The sequence below is a fragment of the Ambystoma mexicanum genome, chromosome 3p (genome assembly GCF_040938575.1).
Source record: "Ambystoma mexicanum isolate Mex_15411 chromosome 3p, UKY_AmexF1_1, whole genome shotgun sequence".
Taxonomy (NCBI): domain Eukaryota; kingdom Metazoa; phylum Chordata; class Amphibia; order Caudata; family Ambystomatidae; genus Ambystoma; species Ambystoma mexicanum.
This window is the reverse complement of record NC_090925.1, coordinates 397,430,046-397,448,752: the sequence shown is the minus strand read 5'-3', so window position 1 is coordinate 397,448,752 and position 18,707 is coordinate 397,430,046. Positions and strand designations below refer to the sequence as shown.

The window sequence follows — 18,707 nt, the reverse complement described above, 5'->3', positions numbered from 1 at the left end:
CCTGCCATTTAGGAGGCATTTGGCTGTTACTCGCCTATGGGTTATGGTCTTTACATCGAAAATCAACCCTCGAAACGAAAATCCATCGAACAAAATGCAACGATATGCCATCTTTTACATTTAAAAGTACATATGCATCGAACTTGTCCATAGAATATAGCAATGGACAAGTTTCGATGGATATGTACTTTTAAATGTAAAAGCATTTCAATGCATTTATTTTTCACGTTAAAACGTTACATGGAGCTGTCCAATCCTGAAATCTTTAAAGTATTTCGGCACTGGCCAGCTTCATGTAACATTTTCTTTATTGGGGCCCCCTGACCCCAACACCCAAGGGCACCCCCTAACCCCAACCCTAATCGAAATCCAACAAAATGTATTCAATGAAAGTGCATTTCGATGGAAATGGGTTTCAATGAATACATTTAATTGGATTTCAATTCGATGAATTTATTTTCTATGGATAGTCCAGATACCCTCGCCTATAGGACTAACCTGGGCATGTAGTGTGTTTGGGAGCACTTAATGGACTCTGTGAAGAGTATGCCCCCCCCCCTACTCTAGCACTTCGAAACCTTGATTTCTGGGGACTATCTTAAAGGCAGCTAAGAGCATAAAGACCAGCGCTTTCGTGAAATTATCTAAGAACTAAGTTTCATGAATAGTTAAGAGGCTAATATGTTGATCCTCTATTATAGATGCCTATGTGGCCAGGGGATAGCAGCCACTCCCTGATCCTGACACTGGAGCGATTGTATGAGGGAGGAACACCTAGGGGAGGCGAACCTCAGGGGGTTAACACAAGATAATTGGAGGACGTCACATACCCCCCATTCCCTTTTAGGGATGTTTCCTCAATTCCTCATTCCTTGATGGCATATTGTAACACTCTACCTTGACCTCTTTCTAGATGTACTTTAAGTATTCCCAAACACCCCACAAATAACAGTATATACCTGGAATGAGGGAGAGGCAGGGAGCAGTAATTATCTCTCCCAATAAGATCCAATATCAACTTCTTCAATGTCATACCAGGAACAGCCTCGTAATGATTGAGATGAGAAAGAGCAAAGGAGCAGTGAAGATGGCTAAAACCGGTATGCCAACTCAACAGACTAGTCTTTGGAAACTATGTAATCCATGCTGCAAAGTTTAAATCCGCTACAGCTGACTACAATAGATATCTGCAGATGCTGGGCTGCACCGCAACCTGTGCTGCTGCCGAGCACCACACTGAGGGAAAGCACACCATGGGAAATGGTGTGGAGGCGAGTCCGAACAGTGTTGAGAGAAAGCAGTGTGGAGACGTTTCGCTGCCCGAGAACACAAGGTAGTGGGTACCGAGCACTGTCGAAAAGGACACTGTGAAGGCGTAGCGGCTAACGGGACACACACCGAGGCAGTAAGCTGAAGGGAACCAAAGCGAAGTAACGCAAGAAGCAACCATTAAGCCCAGGGGAGACAGATGGGTTGCCTGAAAGCATATGCAGCTCCCTAAGATTAAAGCAAGAGATGCAAAGTGAAGAAAACCAAAGTGTAGGAATGTGAGGAGCTACCGGTAAGCCCATGGAAGACAGATGGGTTACAGGGTTGCTTGAAAGTGTGTGCCGCTCCATAAGAACTAAGCGAGAGGCACAAAGAGAGGCCATTGAGGAAGTTAGTCTTTGTGGAGCATACTGCAGTGAAGAAGGCAAAAGTAAAAGTGAATGCTCTTGAGAAAAGGGCCAAGAACCCTTTGGTGAAAAAGAAAGCGAATATTAAAACAAACACTATGAAAAAAGGGTTGATATGCCAGTGGTGGGCTAATCTCATTTCATGGATAAAAGGAAAAGTCATAGCATAAAGTTCTGGCAGGAGAGTATACCAGGTGAAGCTGAATGTTTGTAAAGTAAAGTCCTGGCAGGAGCAGTGTGTGTGAACACGTAATAAAAGAAGGAGCATCTCAAGGAAGGCCAATGCCTTTGAGAGTGTGAACTGTTATAAATGAAGAAAGGAGAATACTACAGTGAAAAGAGAATCCCTAGGAAGATATATGACCTTAAGATTTTGGATTATATTGAAGGTAAAGAAAAACCTGGGGAAGAGAGCTATTTCCCTGAGAACCATGAATACGCCAAGAGGAGGGAGTGATCCTCTTGGGTTCCAAGGAACTTGACTATTCTGTATTTGAACTGGTCATATTAATAAAAGGAGTCCTGGGAAGGGAGCCATTCCCTGGAACTGTGAACATGGTCCATTTGGAACCTTTTGGTTTTATTTACACCTTTGTGTTGGATTTGAACATTTGTGCACTTGTGAGAACCAGAGACTGTACCCTTTGCACTTTAGAGTTAGTTTTAGAGTGTGAGGGCCAAAATAGGATTTTGGACACAATTTTTGTTTGGACATCTTGATAAAGGACAGACCCCCCTTAGTTTTTAGTTGGGGTAGGGAAAACGTCCTAGATAGGAATAGCGAGGTATTTTCCAACCCCTTTTTGCTCCAATAAAAGTTTATAACCAAAATCAAGTTCTCTGTGTCCGTATTTCATTCCTGGTGCTTCACAATGGTTATAGATTTCCTTTTACAGCATAGCGCGCGTTTACTAGGCCCAATTTCCATGTGTTTGTTTCAGGCATAGGCTAGTGCTGCTTGGAGAGGCAGGCTTGCATAGAAGTGAATGGTACAGCTACTCCTGGTTGAGGTTTTGTGATCAGTAGCCTATTAGACCAGTATCTTATCGGTAACACAGAGGGCCGGGTGAATGACGCATGGGGCTCTGGACTTGCAGCAGTAGAAAAGTGAATGTTGTCCTGCTGTAGTGGTGGTAGCAACTCCAGGGGAGATGTGGTCTGACCAAAGGTGTCTATGGAAGTCAGCCTCCGTACTATGAACTCTTCTGATTGGCCTGAAAGAGGACAGTACAATTGTAAGGGAGGGTGACTCTCCCTGGGACCTTTATACTTCCTAGAATAGGGATTCTTTCACCTCCCTGGGTTAGCATGGTATTGCTAGCAAGATAAAACCAGGTGAATACTGTTATCCTGGGAGAAGAGTTTATTTCATGGAATAAGAGGTCTGTGATAGCAGTACTTGATTGTGGGATTCCAGCTTAATGGAAACATGGCAAAGGGAGACCATAAGCCTCCATGATTGCCAACTCCAACAATTATCAAATATACACAACTGTTTCTGATTTCTTGATAGTTCGGAAATGTCAGATTACTTTTAAACCTTGGGGTAAGGCCTGCAAGTCGTTGAGTGTTGTACCAGAGCTTGGGATTGCGGCCGCTAGTGATGATAGAATCCGCATTGTACAAATATTATAACAGCTCCTACTTACGGACCATTATTTTTATGAGTATTTGTATTAGGAGAAGATGTATTGATCAGTGTTGTGAGAAACCTGAAGGTGTCTCCCTGACTAGTCCCCGGGCATCTGTCATCCAAGTGGCCAGGACACAGCCATGGCTATTGGATCCAGTTCCTGGGGGTTGTCCAGTGAGGGAGGATCACCTGCAATGGGGGTCCTCGGGAGTGGAAGTGGGACACTGACTGGTGAGATGCGGTATCCCCCTTCTTAGAACACCCTTTCCCCCATCCTACCCCATAGGATACTCTAACACTCTAACCTCCCTCCTTTTCTGACATGAACACTTCACACACCACAAAAAACAACAGACAAACACCAGAGCCATTTATCTGACATGTTTCACCACAAGGGTCAGGCAAAGTCAGGCAATTAACCAGAATCACACACACGTGACAGCCCTTTCCCTTCCCCACTGGGTTAAAAGGTGGCGCACAAGAGCAAAAGACGAGCAAGGCAGATGGCACAACGAGAGAGCTAACTCCACACGGCAGTTCAAGAGGAGGAGAAAGACGGCACAGACTGAGAGGGTGACAAGGAGATCGACCTTGCCCTTTCCAACCAAGGCCTCTGAAAACTCAGCAGTAGAAATCATAAGACTGCAAACAATAGCCAGCGTGTGTTGCAGCAGATGTCAGCGGTACACAGGGCCCTCCTCTGCTGATAACCCAGCCGGGGAGAGACGCTTGCCACCGTGGTACCAGCCTTGACTCCAGAGACAAGAAAGGCCAAGCGGTTCATAAAAGCCAGAGAGTCGAGGGGCGAGCCGATATGAAACCGAACTGTGTTGAACCAAAGTAGCAAACGGCCAATTAAAAAAAGTACAAAGCAGTGTTGATACGAAAGGGGAAAATCAGCTATAGAGGAGTCAGGCACCACGTGGGTGCTCACTTGGGTAACTCTGGCCGATTACCTTATTGTTGAAACTACCGTTACCAGAAGGCCTTGGGAAAAGCAAGAAAGGAATCAAAGTGGTCATACAGGGGTCTAGTAAAATCCTCTCTACAGTGAAAAGTCCTTGACTAACAGATGATTGTGAAGCTAAGGGAAGTGAATCCTGCATCATAAGAACTGTGCAAGGAATGCAGTGGTTCACAAATTTGGCGAGAGTGAACCCGACAGAGGGATGCCGGTAAAGAGGGGGCAAAGTCAAAAGTCCTGATAAATAGTGTGTTGACAAGAGTGTACCCAGCAGAGTGATGTCCACACTTAACTGTTTAAAAAGACATTAAGATTTGTGAATGTCGCAGATTAGATTGTGTTGAAAGCTGTAGTGAACCTGACGGAGGGAGGCTAACATTCGAGAAAGGTCTGAGCCCGGAAGAGGGAGATCCAAGGGTGAAAAGGTATCACCGAACTTGCAAGCAGAAAGGAACTTTTGTTTATTATATTTGGAAGCACATCAGGTGCTCGGAGGCAAGAGACTTTTTGTAGAAAAGAGACTTAACCACCGAAGGTCCAGTTACCCAAGAGCGGAACTGTTGTCTCGTGCTGGGAAAGCTTGAGCGTGTGCTGTGCTCCGGAATCCCCCCTTGTCCCATGCTCAAAACGTGGGGAAGGGAGACCCCGACTACTGCATCCTGAATTATTTATGAACACTTCTTTCTTTCCAGTAAATCCTTTCCCACACTCTTTCTTTGTATTTAGTGGAAGGATTGGCAATAGGTTTTTCTTAGTATAGGCTCTTTTATTTGACAATACGCCACTAGGACTGCCTTATTATTATTTGATGGTCGTAGCTTGCTGCCATCATAGATTTAGGTTTAGATTAGGTGTTTTTCCAACCCGCATATACAGTTTAATAAACACCCTTGAACTGTGATCACTTGTGTCCATCTTTGCTGTTGCCACCATGAGTTCCTTACAGTATCAACACTATTACAAGTGTCTACTCAGTGAAATCCTTCCCAATCTTTCAGGGATCATTTATATTAGTCATCAGGAGGCGCGTCAATAAGTGCTGCAGAGGTTATCCATCAGCACTGAAGGAGGACGCCGACATTTGCACGGACATCCTCTTTGTATTGCTATGGCGCATGAAAGCCATGGGCAAAAGCAGGACCCGTATGCTCTCTTAGCATCTGCCAGGAAGGACAATAGGCCAACGATACTTGATCTGCTATGGCTTCAGTGGCAGTCTGCAAGTCTGTGTCCCCCACTAGGTGGATGGAGAAGGCCTAGTCTAAGCCTGCTCCAGGTGCACGCCAGTCACATGGATCCAGCCAGCCTCCCTGCTTGACAGCTAGTCCTGGGGAGGGCCTGGGGTTTCGACAAGACTGGAAGGCTCAGTAATCAGAACCCAGATGTGGGAGACAGGGGTGGGAGGGGTAGTGAGGAAGGTATCAGATGATGGTGAGGGACAGCTACCAAAGGATCTTGCCACCTCACTGGAAGGGCACTGCATGCAGCTAATCATCAGGGAAGTGTAAGGAACTCATGGTGGCAACAGTCAAGACAGACACAAGTGATCACAGTTCAAGGGTGTTTATTAAACTGTATAATGGGTGAGAAAAATGCCTAATCTAAACCTAAATCTAAGATGGGAGCAAGCTACGACCATCAAATAATAACAACACAGACCGAGTGGCGTCTTGTCAAATAAAAATGGGCCTATCCTAAATAACCTATTGCAAATCCTTACCACTAAGTTCCAAAATAGTGTGGGATAATGTTCACAAGAAAAGAAAGAAGTGTTCACCAAATGATAAGTCAGGATGGTATGGCTGGGGTCTCCCTTCCAAACGTTTTTAGCACGAGACAACGCGGGACTCTTGAGCACAGCACACTCCTGGGCCTCACCAGCCCGAGGTTACAGTTCCTTTCAGCGATAAAAGGACCTTCTGGGGCCAAGTCCCTTTTCTGCAAAGTCTCTTGCCTTAGAAGGCCTGATGGGCCATAAACAACAAACAAAACGGGTCTTCAATAACTTCACGTTGGGCGATTACTCTTCACGTTTGGACCCCTTCAGCCAGGCTTCGACTCTTCTCTCAGTGTTATCCTCCCTCAGTCGGGTTCACTATGGCCTTTCACTGAAAAACGTAGGGTTTAAAAAGTCTCAATGTCTTTTTAAACAACTATTCACTGTGGACATCCCTCAGCCACGTTCACATTTGTCACCACATTCTTCACGGGTATATCACCGTTTACCCCTAATTCGCAGGTATCCCTCGGTCGGGTTCACATTTGCCAATTTCACAGTTCACTCAGTTTTCCTCAATATGTCAAAGACATTTGAGTGTACGAGGGGTGTTGCTCGACACTAGTAGGACCACTTTGACACTTCATGCCGGCCTCTCCTAATGCCTCTTGGTTCTCGTAGTTTCAACAAAACAACGCAAAAAGGCTGCAGTCAGAGTCCTTCAAATGGAGCGCCCCGACGGCGCAGGACCACTCTGCCTCTGGACCTTTACAGGGGTTTCAAATACACAAGTTCTTTGTTCCACAATGTTGCCGCCTGCAACTTCGGGCCCAGCACGTTCAGTTTACTATCAGTCCTCTCCGACTACCGGCTGTGCTGAACTGTTGGAGCTCCTTGTCTCGGGAATCAAGGACGGCACCACGGCGGCAAGCGCTTCACCCACTTTGGCTATCAGTGCGGGAGGGCCTCATGTACCGTTGACACCTGTCACACCACACACCAGCTGGACTTCCCGGTCTTTTGATTTCCCTTTCGGAGGCTTCGCAGGTCTGAGTTGAAAAGGGCCTGGACAATTCCCACCTCATCGTCCCTCCATGTCTCGCCGCCTTTCTCCTACATTTGAGATGCTGGTACAAAATAGCTGCTTCCTCATGCTTTCGACCTTGCTTGAAGTCTGCTCTTGTGCTCAGTCTTTTATCCCTGTGGGGAAGGGAAAGGGCCGTCAGGTGTGCGTAGTTATTGTCAATTGCCTGACTCTGCCTGATCCTGGTGTTGACACATGTCAGGTAAACGGCTCTGGTGTTAGTCTGTTGTCTGTCACGGTGTAGGAAAGTGTTTGTGTTGGAAAAAGGGGGGGGGGGTAGAACTTCTGAATATCCTACGGGGTAGGATGGGGAAAAGGTGTTATAAGGAAGGGGGTACAGCATCTCACCCGTCGGTGTCCTACTTCCACTCCCCAAGGACCCTCCTGCCCATCCACGTGATCCTCCCACACTGGTCCACCCCCAGGAACTTGATCCAATAGTGATGGCCGTGTCCTGGCCACCTCAATGACAGATCCCCATGTACTAGCTGGTGAGACACCATCAGGATTGTCACATAACCTTCCTCCACACGATGTAGCCGCATTTGTTTCATGGGGGAACCGGGAAAGGAAGTCTACATTTCCCTGGTCTTTGCCTTTTCGGTCTTCCACAGTGAAACAATGGGGTTGTAGGTTTAGAAAGCATTGCATGACCCGAGGGTTGGAATCTTTCCATTTGTTAATCCAAACTAGGGGTGAGTAGTCAGTAACGAGTATGAACTTTCTTCCTAATAGGTAGTATCTAAGATGGATAATGGCCCACTTGATGGGCAGGGCCTCTAGTTCCAACACAGTGTCATTTTTTTCACGTGGCAAAACCTTGCGTCAAGCAAATAAGATGGGGTGTTCTAATCCGTTGCAAACTTGGGACAGGACTGCACCTAACTCTGTCAGGGAGGCATCCGCCTTAATAGAAACCCTTTGGAGAAGTCGACTACCTTCAGGATTGGGTTCCAGCACAGAGTCTGTTTTAAGGTGTTATAACATATATCATCCTTGTCATTTCAATGAAGTTCCTGGGGTTCAGCATACTTGAGTTTATCTGTCAGCATAGCCGTTTTGTCCAAAACTTTGGGGATAAACCTACGGTAATATCCTATTAACCCGAAAAAAAAGCTCCAAGATCTCTTTTGGTCTTGGGTGTTGGTGTATCCAAGACGGCTTTCACCTTCTCATGTTGAGGCTGTACATTCCCATTTTACGGCTGTCTGGGCCAGTCCGCATTTAGCTAAATTAGCAGTTAGGCCCAAGGCTTACTATAAATGACAATATCGTCAATATAATCTCCACAGAAATCAGAGCAGGGTTGCAGAATTTTATCCATGAGGTATTGGAAAGTGGCTGGACTTTGAATTGAAACAGTCCTAGCGGCGTTGAAAGTGCAGTCTTTTCCTTATCTGGCCCATATACAGGAACCTGCCAGTACCTTAAGTCTAAGGTGGATAGAAGGTGGCTGCTCCGAGTTTGTCAATGAGGTCATCGATGCGTGGCATGGGATAGGCATCGAAGTCCGAAATGGCATTAACTTGACAGAAATCTATGCGGAATCTCCAGGAACTGTCAGGTTTAGTGTCCAACACGATAGGAGAGGACCATGGACTTGGAGATTGATCGATAATATTGGCTTTCAACATTTTGCAGACTTCCTCAATCACTATCTGTTAACGGGCTTCTGGGAGTCTATACGGTTTTAAATAAACCACTTTTCTCTTAGGAGTTCTAATATAGTGGTATGTGCCTTTTACTCTTCCTGATGTTTCTGAGACTACACTGGGAAATGATGTAACTGCATCTTTTAGATCTTCTTGTTGTTGGATAGATAGCTCTGGAGGAATCAATTCAAAAGGTTATCTATCTCTTCTGGAACCAGGAAGGCTAGTACTTTGGCATGGGTGGCTAAGAGGTTCTCTTTCCACTCTTTCAAGAGATTTACATGCTACAAATGGACCTTCTGTTTTCTGTCCGATTGGGCTACTTTATTAGTACAGGTTCCCGTTCGTTCTAATATCTCATAGGGTCCATGGCACTTGGAGACAAGCTTGTTTTCTGAGGTGGGTAAGAGGACCAGTACTTTGTCCTATAGAGAATGATCTTAAAGCTCACCTTCTTGTTTTAAGTGCTTTTTTGTTGGCTCTGGGCCTTTTCCATACGAGTACAGACTAGATCTTAAACCAATTTCATATGTTCTCGCATTCTGGTGGCGGTTGCGAGAAGGGAATGGGTGCCTCTTCTCGGTCTTCCCAGGTTTCCAGGAGCAGGTCGAGGACATCTCTATGTTCTCTACCATAGAGCAGCTCAAAAGGAGAGAAACCTGTGGAGGCCTTAAGAGTTTTCCTTACTGCAAATAGAGCCCACGGGATAATTCGATCCCAAGTCTTTCCCGTCCTCATCTACCAATTTTTGGAGAATTAACTTCAGAGTTGTATTGAATCTTTCTACCAAGCCATCTGTTTGGGGATGCCACACACAAGTTTGCAAGGTGGGGATATGGATGGACTTCTGTAATGTGCTTACTCATAAAATCTGAACCCTAGTCAGTATTTCTTTGGGAAAGATGACCCTCGAGAAATACGGTGGGAGATGTTTAAGGATTTGCTGTTTGGTATTATTTCACATTGACAATACTTCGGGATATTAGGTTGCATAGTCGACAATCACGAGGACAGATTTGTTGCCTAGCCTGGATGTTTCTAGAGGTCCAATTATGAACATCCGAATCTTGAAAAGGGACTTCTATGATCGGCAATGGGTTCAGAGGGGCAGGTAATGGGATGTGCGTGCTGGTCTTCCGACATATTTCGCACGTCTGGATAAAAGTTTTTATATCAGCATGAATACCTGGCCAGTAAAATTTCCCACTAATATGTGCATGGGTTTTAGACTGTCCTAAGTGCTCCCCCGGTAAGATAGGAATGCGCAATCTCTAGCACAACCTTTTGGTGGCTCTTGGGTTTTACCAGCTGTGTCTTTACTAAGCCTTCCGTAGATGTCCCTCTTCTATGAAGTAATCCTTGTTTTAAGAAGAAAAAGGGGCTTCTTTTCTCTAAGCCTTCTCCTTCGGGAATAGCTTGTAGAAAAGCTTCAGCGAGAGCTGAACAATTCCGCGGGGCAAAGGCTAGGTCGGGATAGATGGTAGGCTCTTCTCCCTTCCTATCTTCGATGTTAGGTTTATCAGCTTCTCCAAAGCCTAAAGTACCACTTTCTATTTTGTCTGGTTCACTTTCTTTAAACTGAGGACATAGAGCCCTTTCTAAAATTCGTTGGGCAATTTGATCTCCACGACGTACTTCAAAGGGGATTTCACCACGATTCTGTAAGAGAACCTGTACACCTCCCCGGAAGTCAGAATGGCTGACGCCTGCTAAAATGTCTATCCCGAACTTCCATGCTAGACCAGATTTCGGGGCCAATCTTATACAACACCCCAGAGGGGGTATTAAAACCAAGTCTGTAGGAATCATTCCTCTTCTCCCAGGGTGGAAAATAGCTTTCCTACTGCTACAGATAACAAAAACTATTGATTCCTTGGCGGCAATCGAAGGGTTAGAAGCTCTCCGACTACTTTTCTGAAATTATAGGGTTCCCCAATTAGTTCCAATTGAGTCACATCCCACTCCTGACACCATATGTAAAGAACTCATGGTGGCAACAGTAAAGACAGACAAGTGATCACAGTTCAAGGATGTTTATTAAACTGTATAATGGGTGAGAAAAATGCCTAATCTAAATCTAAGATGGGAGCAAGCTACGACCATTAAAAAATAATAAGGCAGTCCTAGTTGCGTCTTGTCAAATAAAAAAGGGCCTATACTAAAAAACCTATTGCCAATCCTTACCACTAAGTTACAAAATAGTGTGGGATAATGTTATCAAGAAATGAAAGAAGTGTTCACCAAATGATAAGTCAGGATGGTATGGCTGGGGTCTCCCTTCCCCATGTTTAGCATGGGACAAGGTGGGACTCTTGAGCACCACACACTCCTGGACATTGCCAGCACAAGGTTACGGTTCCTTTCAATGATACCAGGACCTTCTGGGGCCAAGTCTCTTTTCTGCAAAGTCTCTTGCCCTAGAAGGCCTGATGGACCATAAACAACAAACAATTGTCTTCAATAACTCTTCATGCTGGGCGATTACTCTTCGCCTTTGGACCCCTCGGCCGGGCTTCGATCCTTCTCTCAGCGTTAGCCTCCCTCAGCTGGGTTCACTACGGCCTTTCACTCAAAAACATATCATTCAAAAAGCCTCAATGACTTTTTAAACAACTTTTCACTGTGGACATCCCTCAGACGGGTTCACGCTTGTCACCACAATGTTCAGGGTTATATCACTGTTTAACGCCATTTCGCAAGCATCCCTCAGTCGGGTTCACATTTGCCAATTTCACAGTTCACTCAGTTTTCCTCAATATGTCAAAGACTTTTGAGTGTACAAGGGGCTTTGCTCAAAACTCATAGAACCACTTTGACACTTCATGCCGGCCTCTTGGTTCTCGTAGTTTCAACAAAACAGCACAAAAAGGCTCCAGTTAGAGTCCTTTGAATGAGTGCCCCCGCAGCGCCGGCCCACTCTGCCTCCAGACCTTTACTCAGGTTTCTTTAAAGTTCAAATAAACACGTTCTTTGTTCAACAATGTTTCTGCCTGCAACCTTGAAACCAGCACAGTTTGGTTTACTATCAGTCCTTTCTGACTCACCGGCTGTGCTGAAATGTTGGAGTTTCTTGTTTCGGGAGTCAACAACAGCACCACGGCGGCAAGCGCTTCTCCCCGCTTTGGCTATCAGCGTGGGAGGGCCCCATGTGCCGTTGACACCAGTCTCATCACACGCCAGCTGGACTTCGCGGTTTTATGATTTCCCTTTCGGAGGCTTCACGTGTCCGAGTTGAACAGGGCCAGAGCAATTCCCTCCTCGTCGTCGGCGCTCTAGGTCTCACTGCCTTTCTCCTGCTTTTGAACTGCCAGTCCAGAATAGCTGCTTCCTCATGCGTTTGGCCTTGCTTGAAGTGTGCTCTTGTGCTCCGCCTTTTATCCCTGTGGGGAAGGGAAAGGCCTGTTAGGTGTGCGTAGTTATGGTCAATTGCCTGCCTCTGCCTGACCCTTGCGTTGGGACATGTCACGTAAATGGCTGTGGTGTTAATCCATTGTCTGTCACAGTGTAGGAAAGTGTTCTTGTTGGAAAAGGGGGGGTAGAACATCTGAATATCCTACGGGGTAGGATGGGGAAAAGGGTGTTATAAGGAAGGGGGTACCGCGTCTCACCCTCACCCAATCGGTGTCCCACTTCCACTCCCTGAGAACCCCTCATCCAGGTGATCCTCCTGCACTGGTCCACCCCCAGGAACTGGATCCAATAGCAACGGCTGTGTCCTGGCCACCTGGATGACAGATCCCTGGGGATTAGCGGTTGAGACACCTTCAGGTTTCTCACAGAAGGTAACTTGACATCCCTGAACTCGGCACAGTCGTCCTCTAAAGCATTAACTTTGAAGAAATCTTTAAAATGACTAATGTTTCTTTTTCCATTGAACTTTGTGCATATTCTATTTCTCCTTTTCAAATTAGTTGTAAATGTGCTGGGTGCCCCTATTGTAGGGAAACTACATATCCCAATATTCCCCTCATCTCACATCTATAAAATTACTTCTTCACCATCAGGTTTCAGGCTTAAGTGCAGTTATCTTCCACCCCCACTTCTCCATTTGCCTCCCGTTGCACTTGCAACCCCTTGCACCCCCCTTCCTTCCCCCCTCCTCCATTTGCAAATCAATCATACTATACTGTTCTTGCCGCACCCCAAACCTCAGTAGCTTCCTGCTGTTGAGCATATATTAATCACTAACATATGGTGCCTTAGAACTGGTGAGAAGGCCCTCTTTTTTTGGGTTGCCTACCCTGCTTACTCCACCTTCTCTTTATGAGCCTAGTGGCTATTTATACCTTTTTAAACTTCTTGTAAATCAGTAAATCCTTTTGTTGTAATTGAAACTCTGAAAAGAGCTTTATAAAAAGTGCCATTAAAATTAAATAAAAAGTAACTAATAGCAGAGCTGCCTGGAGATTGGTGTACTTCTGTAGGAAAAAGCCCATCTCACCATTCTGTAGAAGATATTTCACTGCTTCAAGATGACCCCGGTGGGCTGAAACATACAATGCCACAAAGGCTCTTCGTGCAATCCAGTCCAGCTTCTGCTTAGGACCCAAAAGCTCAGAGTTTGGGGTGTTGTACGAAGAATCATTAGTGACACCTAAACGCTGAAGCTGGAGAAACAAACAGATTTTAGGTTAGGATTTGTATGATACTCATTTAGATTTGAGAAAGTGTTAATGGCACGAGTGCTAACCAAATGACAAGGATTTTCAGCTGAAATCAGCGTTGCCAGTATGGCTATTTTCACATAACATTCTACGTTGAAATTATTTGTGCTTGTAAAAAGCAGATAAATGACTTGCTTAGCCACCAACCCTGCTGAGATCAACCTCATAGTAGACACTGCTAGATTTCACTCGCGATGGTGGGGTGCTAGCACGAAAAAGCCTCATTTCAGGTTGTATGTATTATTCCAAATATGCCCTGTAATGCATTTCAATCAATCCCATCCCACACATTAAAATGAATCCATCTTCCTACATCATAAATACTATGGTCCACCTAGCAGGAATGGCATGCACCCATCCCCCCTCAGCACTTCACTTCTACCTGCTTTGGTCTGTGACACTTATTGCATGTTACCCAACGCTGTTCCTTCTCCTTCCGCAGACTACGGCCCGGATACGCCTGGCTCGAGCAAAATATGCCAACACTTGGAGGGGCCTAAGTGCTCTGGGACTAGTAAGGTGGCAACTTAGCGCAGTATAAAAAACAAATAAGATAACATCAACTGAAAAATTGGGCAATAATCACAATAGCTCTTCTGCTACAAGTTGTCCCGGATTCAGGATAATACTGATTTGAAAATATCGATGCTATCAGACCCCTCTCCTCACCACTTTTCATTATGATCATTTTATGATATCCATAATAATATGAGGGGGTCTGCCATGCTTCTTATCATCAATGCACACAAACACTTTCATAAAGCACAAAAGCTCTACAAGTTTCTCTTGATATATATTAACTTGAATTTGTAGTGTCAAAATAATGGTTTCCTTTTACTTTCTCATAACACAGACGCCTAGTTTTAATACAACTGGAAAAATATAGGAGGATAAATCACTTGCAAATTATAATTTTTCCTTTAACGTAGGGAAAGCAAATAACCAACTGCCTCTGGGTAAGTGTTCGGACAGTTCTTCTAAAGTCCACCCTAGTAAGACTTTATAAGACTAGCTCTTGGGCAATACAGAAACTCCAACTTTAATATAGGTCTGTACCACGCACTGTACTGGCAGGTGGCAGAGCAGCCAGGCTTATCTTAGAAGGGAGAGTGGTTTTAGGAAGGTACAAAGAACTTGTAGCATACATATGGTCCAAAGTAAGACTAATGCACTGAAATATATAAACAAAGAGAATTCCTTAGAAAGGCAAGGACTATTATAAGTCATAAACACAATATAAAAACCAACACAATACAAGGTGAGTAAAATCCAGTGTTACACATTTAGATATGGCAGTATGCAAGTCAAGGCAAGCAACCCCTATTGGCATTAAACTGTTACACTTATTCTGTTTCGAGCAATAATACAGTTATACCAAGAATTTTACTTTCTAGAATAGTTGAACACAATTCAAAAGGTAAGTAAATCACTGTGTAATACTTTTCAGAATGGCAGTAAGAATTCATATGTAAGTAATAACTTTGTAACACTTGTGTAACTTATTCTATTTCCGGAATATTCAGTTGCGGCACTAACACATAGCAAGTACGTACTTTGCAACACTTGTTATATTTTCTTCACCGAGGTCTTACCTTTAGCTGTCCTTCCCTAATCTAGGGCATGAGTGTTCTCAGAGGCCGAAGGGGTACACTGGTGGTCCAGGTGCCAACAGTAGGCAGCTCAGGATGAGGCACAAATGCAGAAAAGTCAGAGTTCCAAAGGATTTCTCATCAAACAAGTTAGAGTTAGTGGAAGTGTTCTCTAGATGCGTTCGAGTAGAATGCCTGGGCGGACGGTATGGGCAAACTCCCAACTAGACAAATCACCACCCTAGCCACACAGGAGTGGCACAAAGAATTTAGGTAAGTATTTACCTCAAGCCACACAGTACCTCAGCAGTGAAGAAGAGCTTGCAGATGGACACCTTCAAGATGCAGCAGCACAGAACCCGGTCTCTGGTTTCCTTGGTCGTGGTGATGAAAGAAAGGACACTGCATGGGGAATTGCTGCAGCAGTTGAGAGGAAAGGCTCCCAGCAGAGGGGTCTTCAGTGCTTCTCGTGCCTCTGTGGATTTGGTGCCCTTTTCAGGGTGCCAGATGTGGCAAGGTCATCGTCTGATAGATTTGCCTCACCATCTCAGTCTAGCACTCTGGTGAGGGGACTTCAAGGAGTGTAATTTGTCTTCTGGAGGTCCAACAGGAGTCTACCGAGTTTCAGCGAGATTCGTTCACAGGAAGACGATGCACAGCACTCAGCCTCGAGGTCCCAGGGTATTTGCGGTTTGCAGCCCAGGAAGGTCACAGCTCCTCGTGGGATGGCACGAAATTCATGTCTTCTTAAGACTGATTGGTCCCACCAGACTAAGAGTCTTCAGGACTCCTCTGTCACATGGAAGAAGGCGTCAGCACATGCAGCAGTTACACAGCAGGCATCTCTGGTCGCTGGAATCAGCCACAGCCATCTTTTCTTCTTCCCCATTGGATTCAGCTCCAGTGGTCGACTTATTTTTGGCTTCCATCTCCAGGCCATTTATCCAGGAATCCAGCGAATCAGCGCACATGCTACATTCAAACTTTGGGGGTGCTGTCCTTGCAGGAGAACCAGCCTCCCAGTTAGGACTGGATCCAGGCAGGCATACCAAAAGACAAAGGGCTGCAGAGTTTCAGACTCCTTTCTGATTTACTGTCTTCACAAACAGTCTGGAGCCTCGGTGGGCTACACAAAGGATTTGAGCCAAAGACATATCAAACAAGGACCTCACCCTCCCAGGACAGCAGAAGAAGGACCAAGAAAGGACAAGCACACTAAAAATAGCAACAACAAAAAAAAATAAAGAATACAGCCATCATTCTAGATGGTGACCCTTCTGTGCATTACCGCGGCTGGGTTGACAGCCTGCGCATACAAATCACATAAAAGCTGGTTGAACACGTCCACTGCCACCAGCCATAAAGATATGGTTGTCACTAACAGAAATGTTACGCAACCAGTGACAAAGGGCATAATATGTGACACCTCCGCTCTCCACATAAGGTAGGGAGTGCTGATCTCACAATAGGGATGGTAGAAAGAATAAAAAGTACCCTTCTGCCCATGGGAACAATAGTTCACACAAGGAACCCAAGAGAAAATAAAAGGGAAGCCCAAGGGGCTCCCCAGCAACACTGCACAGAAATTCCTGTGTTCTGCAATAATAAAATGTAGATCCCCAAAATGTTATAGTAAAGTATGATTCCCAAAATAAAGTATGGAGAGTCACAAAAATGGCTTCCATAGAAAGAGTAAAAAAAGGTGGGTGGGGAAAAGGTGGGTGGGGGGACAAAACCCTAATAGACATAATCACACTGAAAGGGTTTCAGTAATGGGTCCGCAAAGGAATTAAAGTCATAGGGAACGTCCTGAAGGGGGGAGTGGAGGAGTGATGAAAAGTTTCTGTGAAATTCAAATAGATTATGATTGGTCACAAGTTGGCTTCAACAAGTTCAAACAACTAAGACATGCCTGCACAACACAATTGAGGGGGGACCTTGATTTATCCCCTGAGCTCACTGTTAGAACTAAATGTTCTGGATGAGAGAATCATGAGAAGACAAACATCCACTCTTCACAAAGTACTCTCAGATTTTTCCTCACAGTCTCTATCGCAGCTAAAGTGTAAATCAAGCTTACCCAATAGTGGTTTCTGCATAGAGCGCATTCCTCTAGGGAACAAATGCGTGAAATTGGGAGGAGTGGGAATAGCCACTGCCTCAAGTGTAGGGGCTCTGCATGGGACTTTCTCCATACCATTTGGGGTTGCAGAAAAGAAGTCTGCAGATTTGACTTCAAATGCTCCGGAAATTGACAAAGGTGTGTTCATGGCAGGTGGCAGCAGATCCTTGCTAGGAATATGGTCAGAAGATCTCCTTAACCTTTCCTTGCTACAAGGTATATCTTTGGCAAAAGAGACATTGTGGTTCACTGGGGAAAGGAGTTGGTTCCCGAACTCCAGGCATAGGAGGAAGGTATGGACAGAGTAAAGCTATTAGATTATATGGTTTATTGTAGTATGGGATATGCAGTGAAATACAGAAAAGCCCTGGAGCCAATACTTTCATTAATGACATGATTACTGGAGAGAAACAAGGGGGTTGGAGATGCCATAAAGAAGGAAAACATGGGTGGAAAATAATATATATAGGTATAAGGCACAGCCACTATACGGAATAAGGAGAAACTAGTAATACTAGAACAAAAGATTCTTAGAACGTGTGGTGATCAGAATGGGCTCAATGTAAATATTGAGTGGGGCATTGTTCGGAGAATGAATAGATGAAAGTTCATAGGAGAATAGATGTAAGGTGACAGGATACTGATATTTTAGTTGTAGAGGAATCAAGAAGCACTTGCTTGAAATATTACATGTGATTACATGACTATGTTAATTTATTCTCTCATATTGCTATGTTGGCATGATCTCATAACCATGTTTCTTTTGGTAATGCATGAGCTTTGTACTACTGGATGTTATATCCAGTTCATATTTCAATAATCTTAATACAAATGTATTAAATGAAATATTACATCTGAACAATGTGGCACTTAGTATTAAGCAGAAATGTTGCACGCAGATATGGGGCTACTATAATATATAATTGGGGTTCCATGGGCACCTTGAGCAGACGTGTTTTTGGAATATGTTTTGTATTTGTTCTATTCTGCTGTCATTGACCTTTTTTTCTACATATGTGTTTGCTTTAAAAACGCCCTTTCAAACTCCTCTTTTGTAAGTAGTTTTTAAAAGCAAGTTGAGCGATTTGTCGTTGCAAGACATGAGAACTACGCGTCCTAAAAGACATGAGAACTACGTGTCCGATAAAACTTGGAACTTGAGCATAAGGGACCCACGAAACCTTGAAGAAGTGAAAGTGGTGCATCCCAGATAGAAAGTTTGCTAGTGAAGACTTTTACTTGATAACCTCATCGGTTGAGTTTTGATATAGTGTTCAACATATCATAGATATGAGGAAAACATAGATAAATAAAGGGAAGCATAGACAATCATCATCCTGAAAGAAACACATTCAGGTAAGGAGACCCCACCAAAAAGGTTTGTCACAGTTTATTGCCATGGCAAGTAGAATACTGTAGGTGACATGGGGTTTTGCCTTTTTTTGTCCTTACAAAACAGCTACATGAAGTGTGGTAAAATCTCCAAGGTTTGGAGGGAGTGAGAAGGAGACAGGAAATAATGCAATGACAATAAGAGCCGGATCGTTCCTCATCTGAATATATGATTTATATCTAGAAATGAGTCTCTTATATCAGAGGGATGACG

The 18,707-nt window shown here is 44.6% G+C and overlaps 1 protein-coding gene across 1 annotated transcript in view; it reads right to left on the bottom strand.

The window, feature by feature from the left end:
- The window catches only part of ANKRD60 (ankyrin repeat domain 60), a 64,030-nt gene that overhangs the window by 24,126 nt on the left and 21,197 nt on the right, over positions 1-18,707 (bottom strand). The window contains exon 3 of the mRNA XM_069651075.1: positions 13,168-13,333. Coding sequence (XP_069507176.1) covers positions 13,168-13,333 — 166 coding nt within the window. The remainder of the gene's footprint in view (positions 1-13,167; positions 13,334-18,707) is intronic.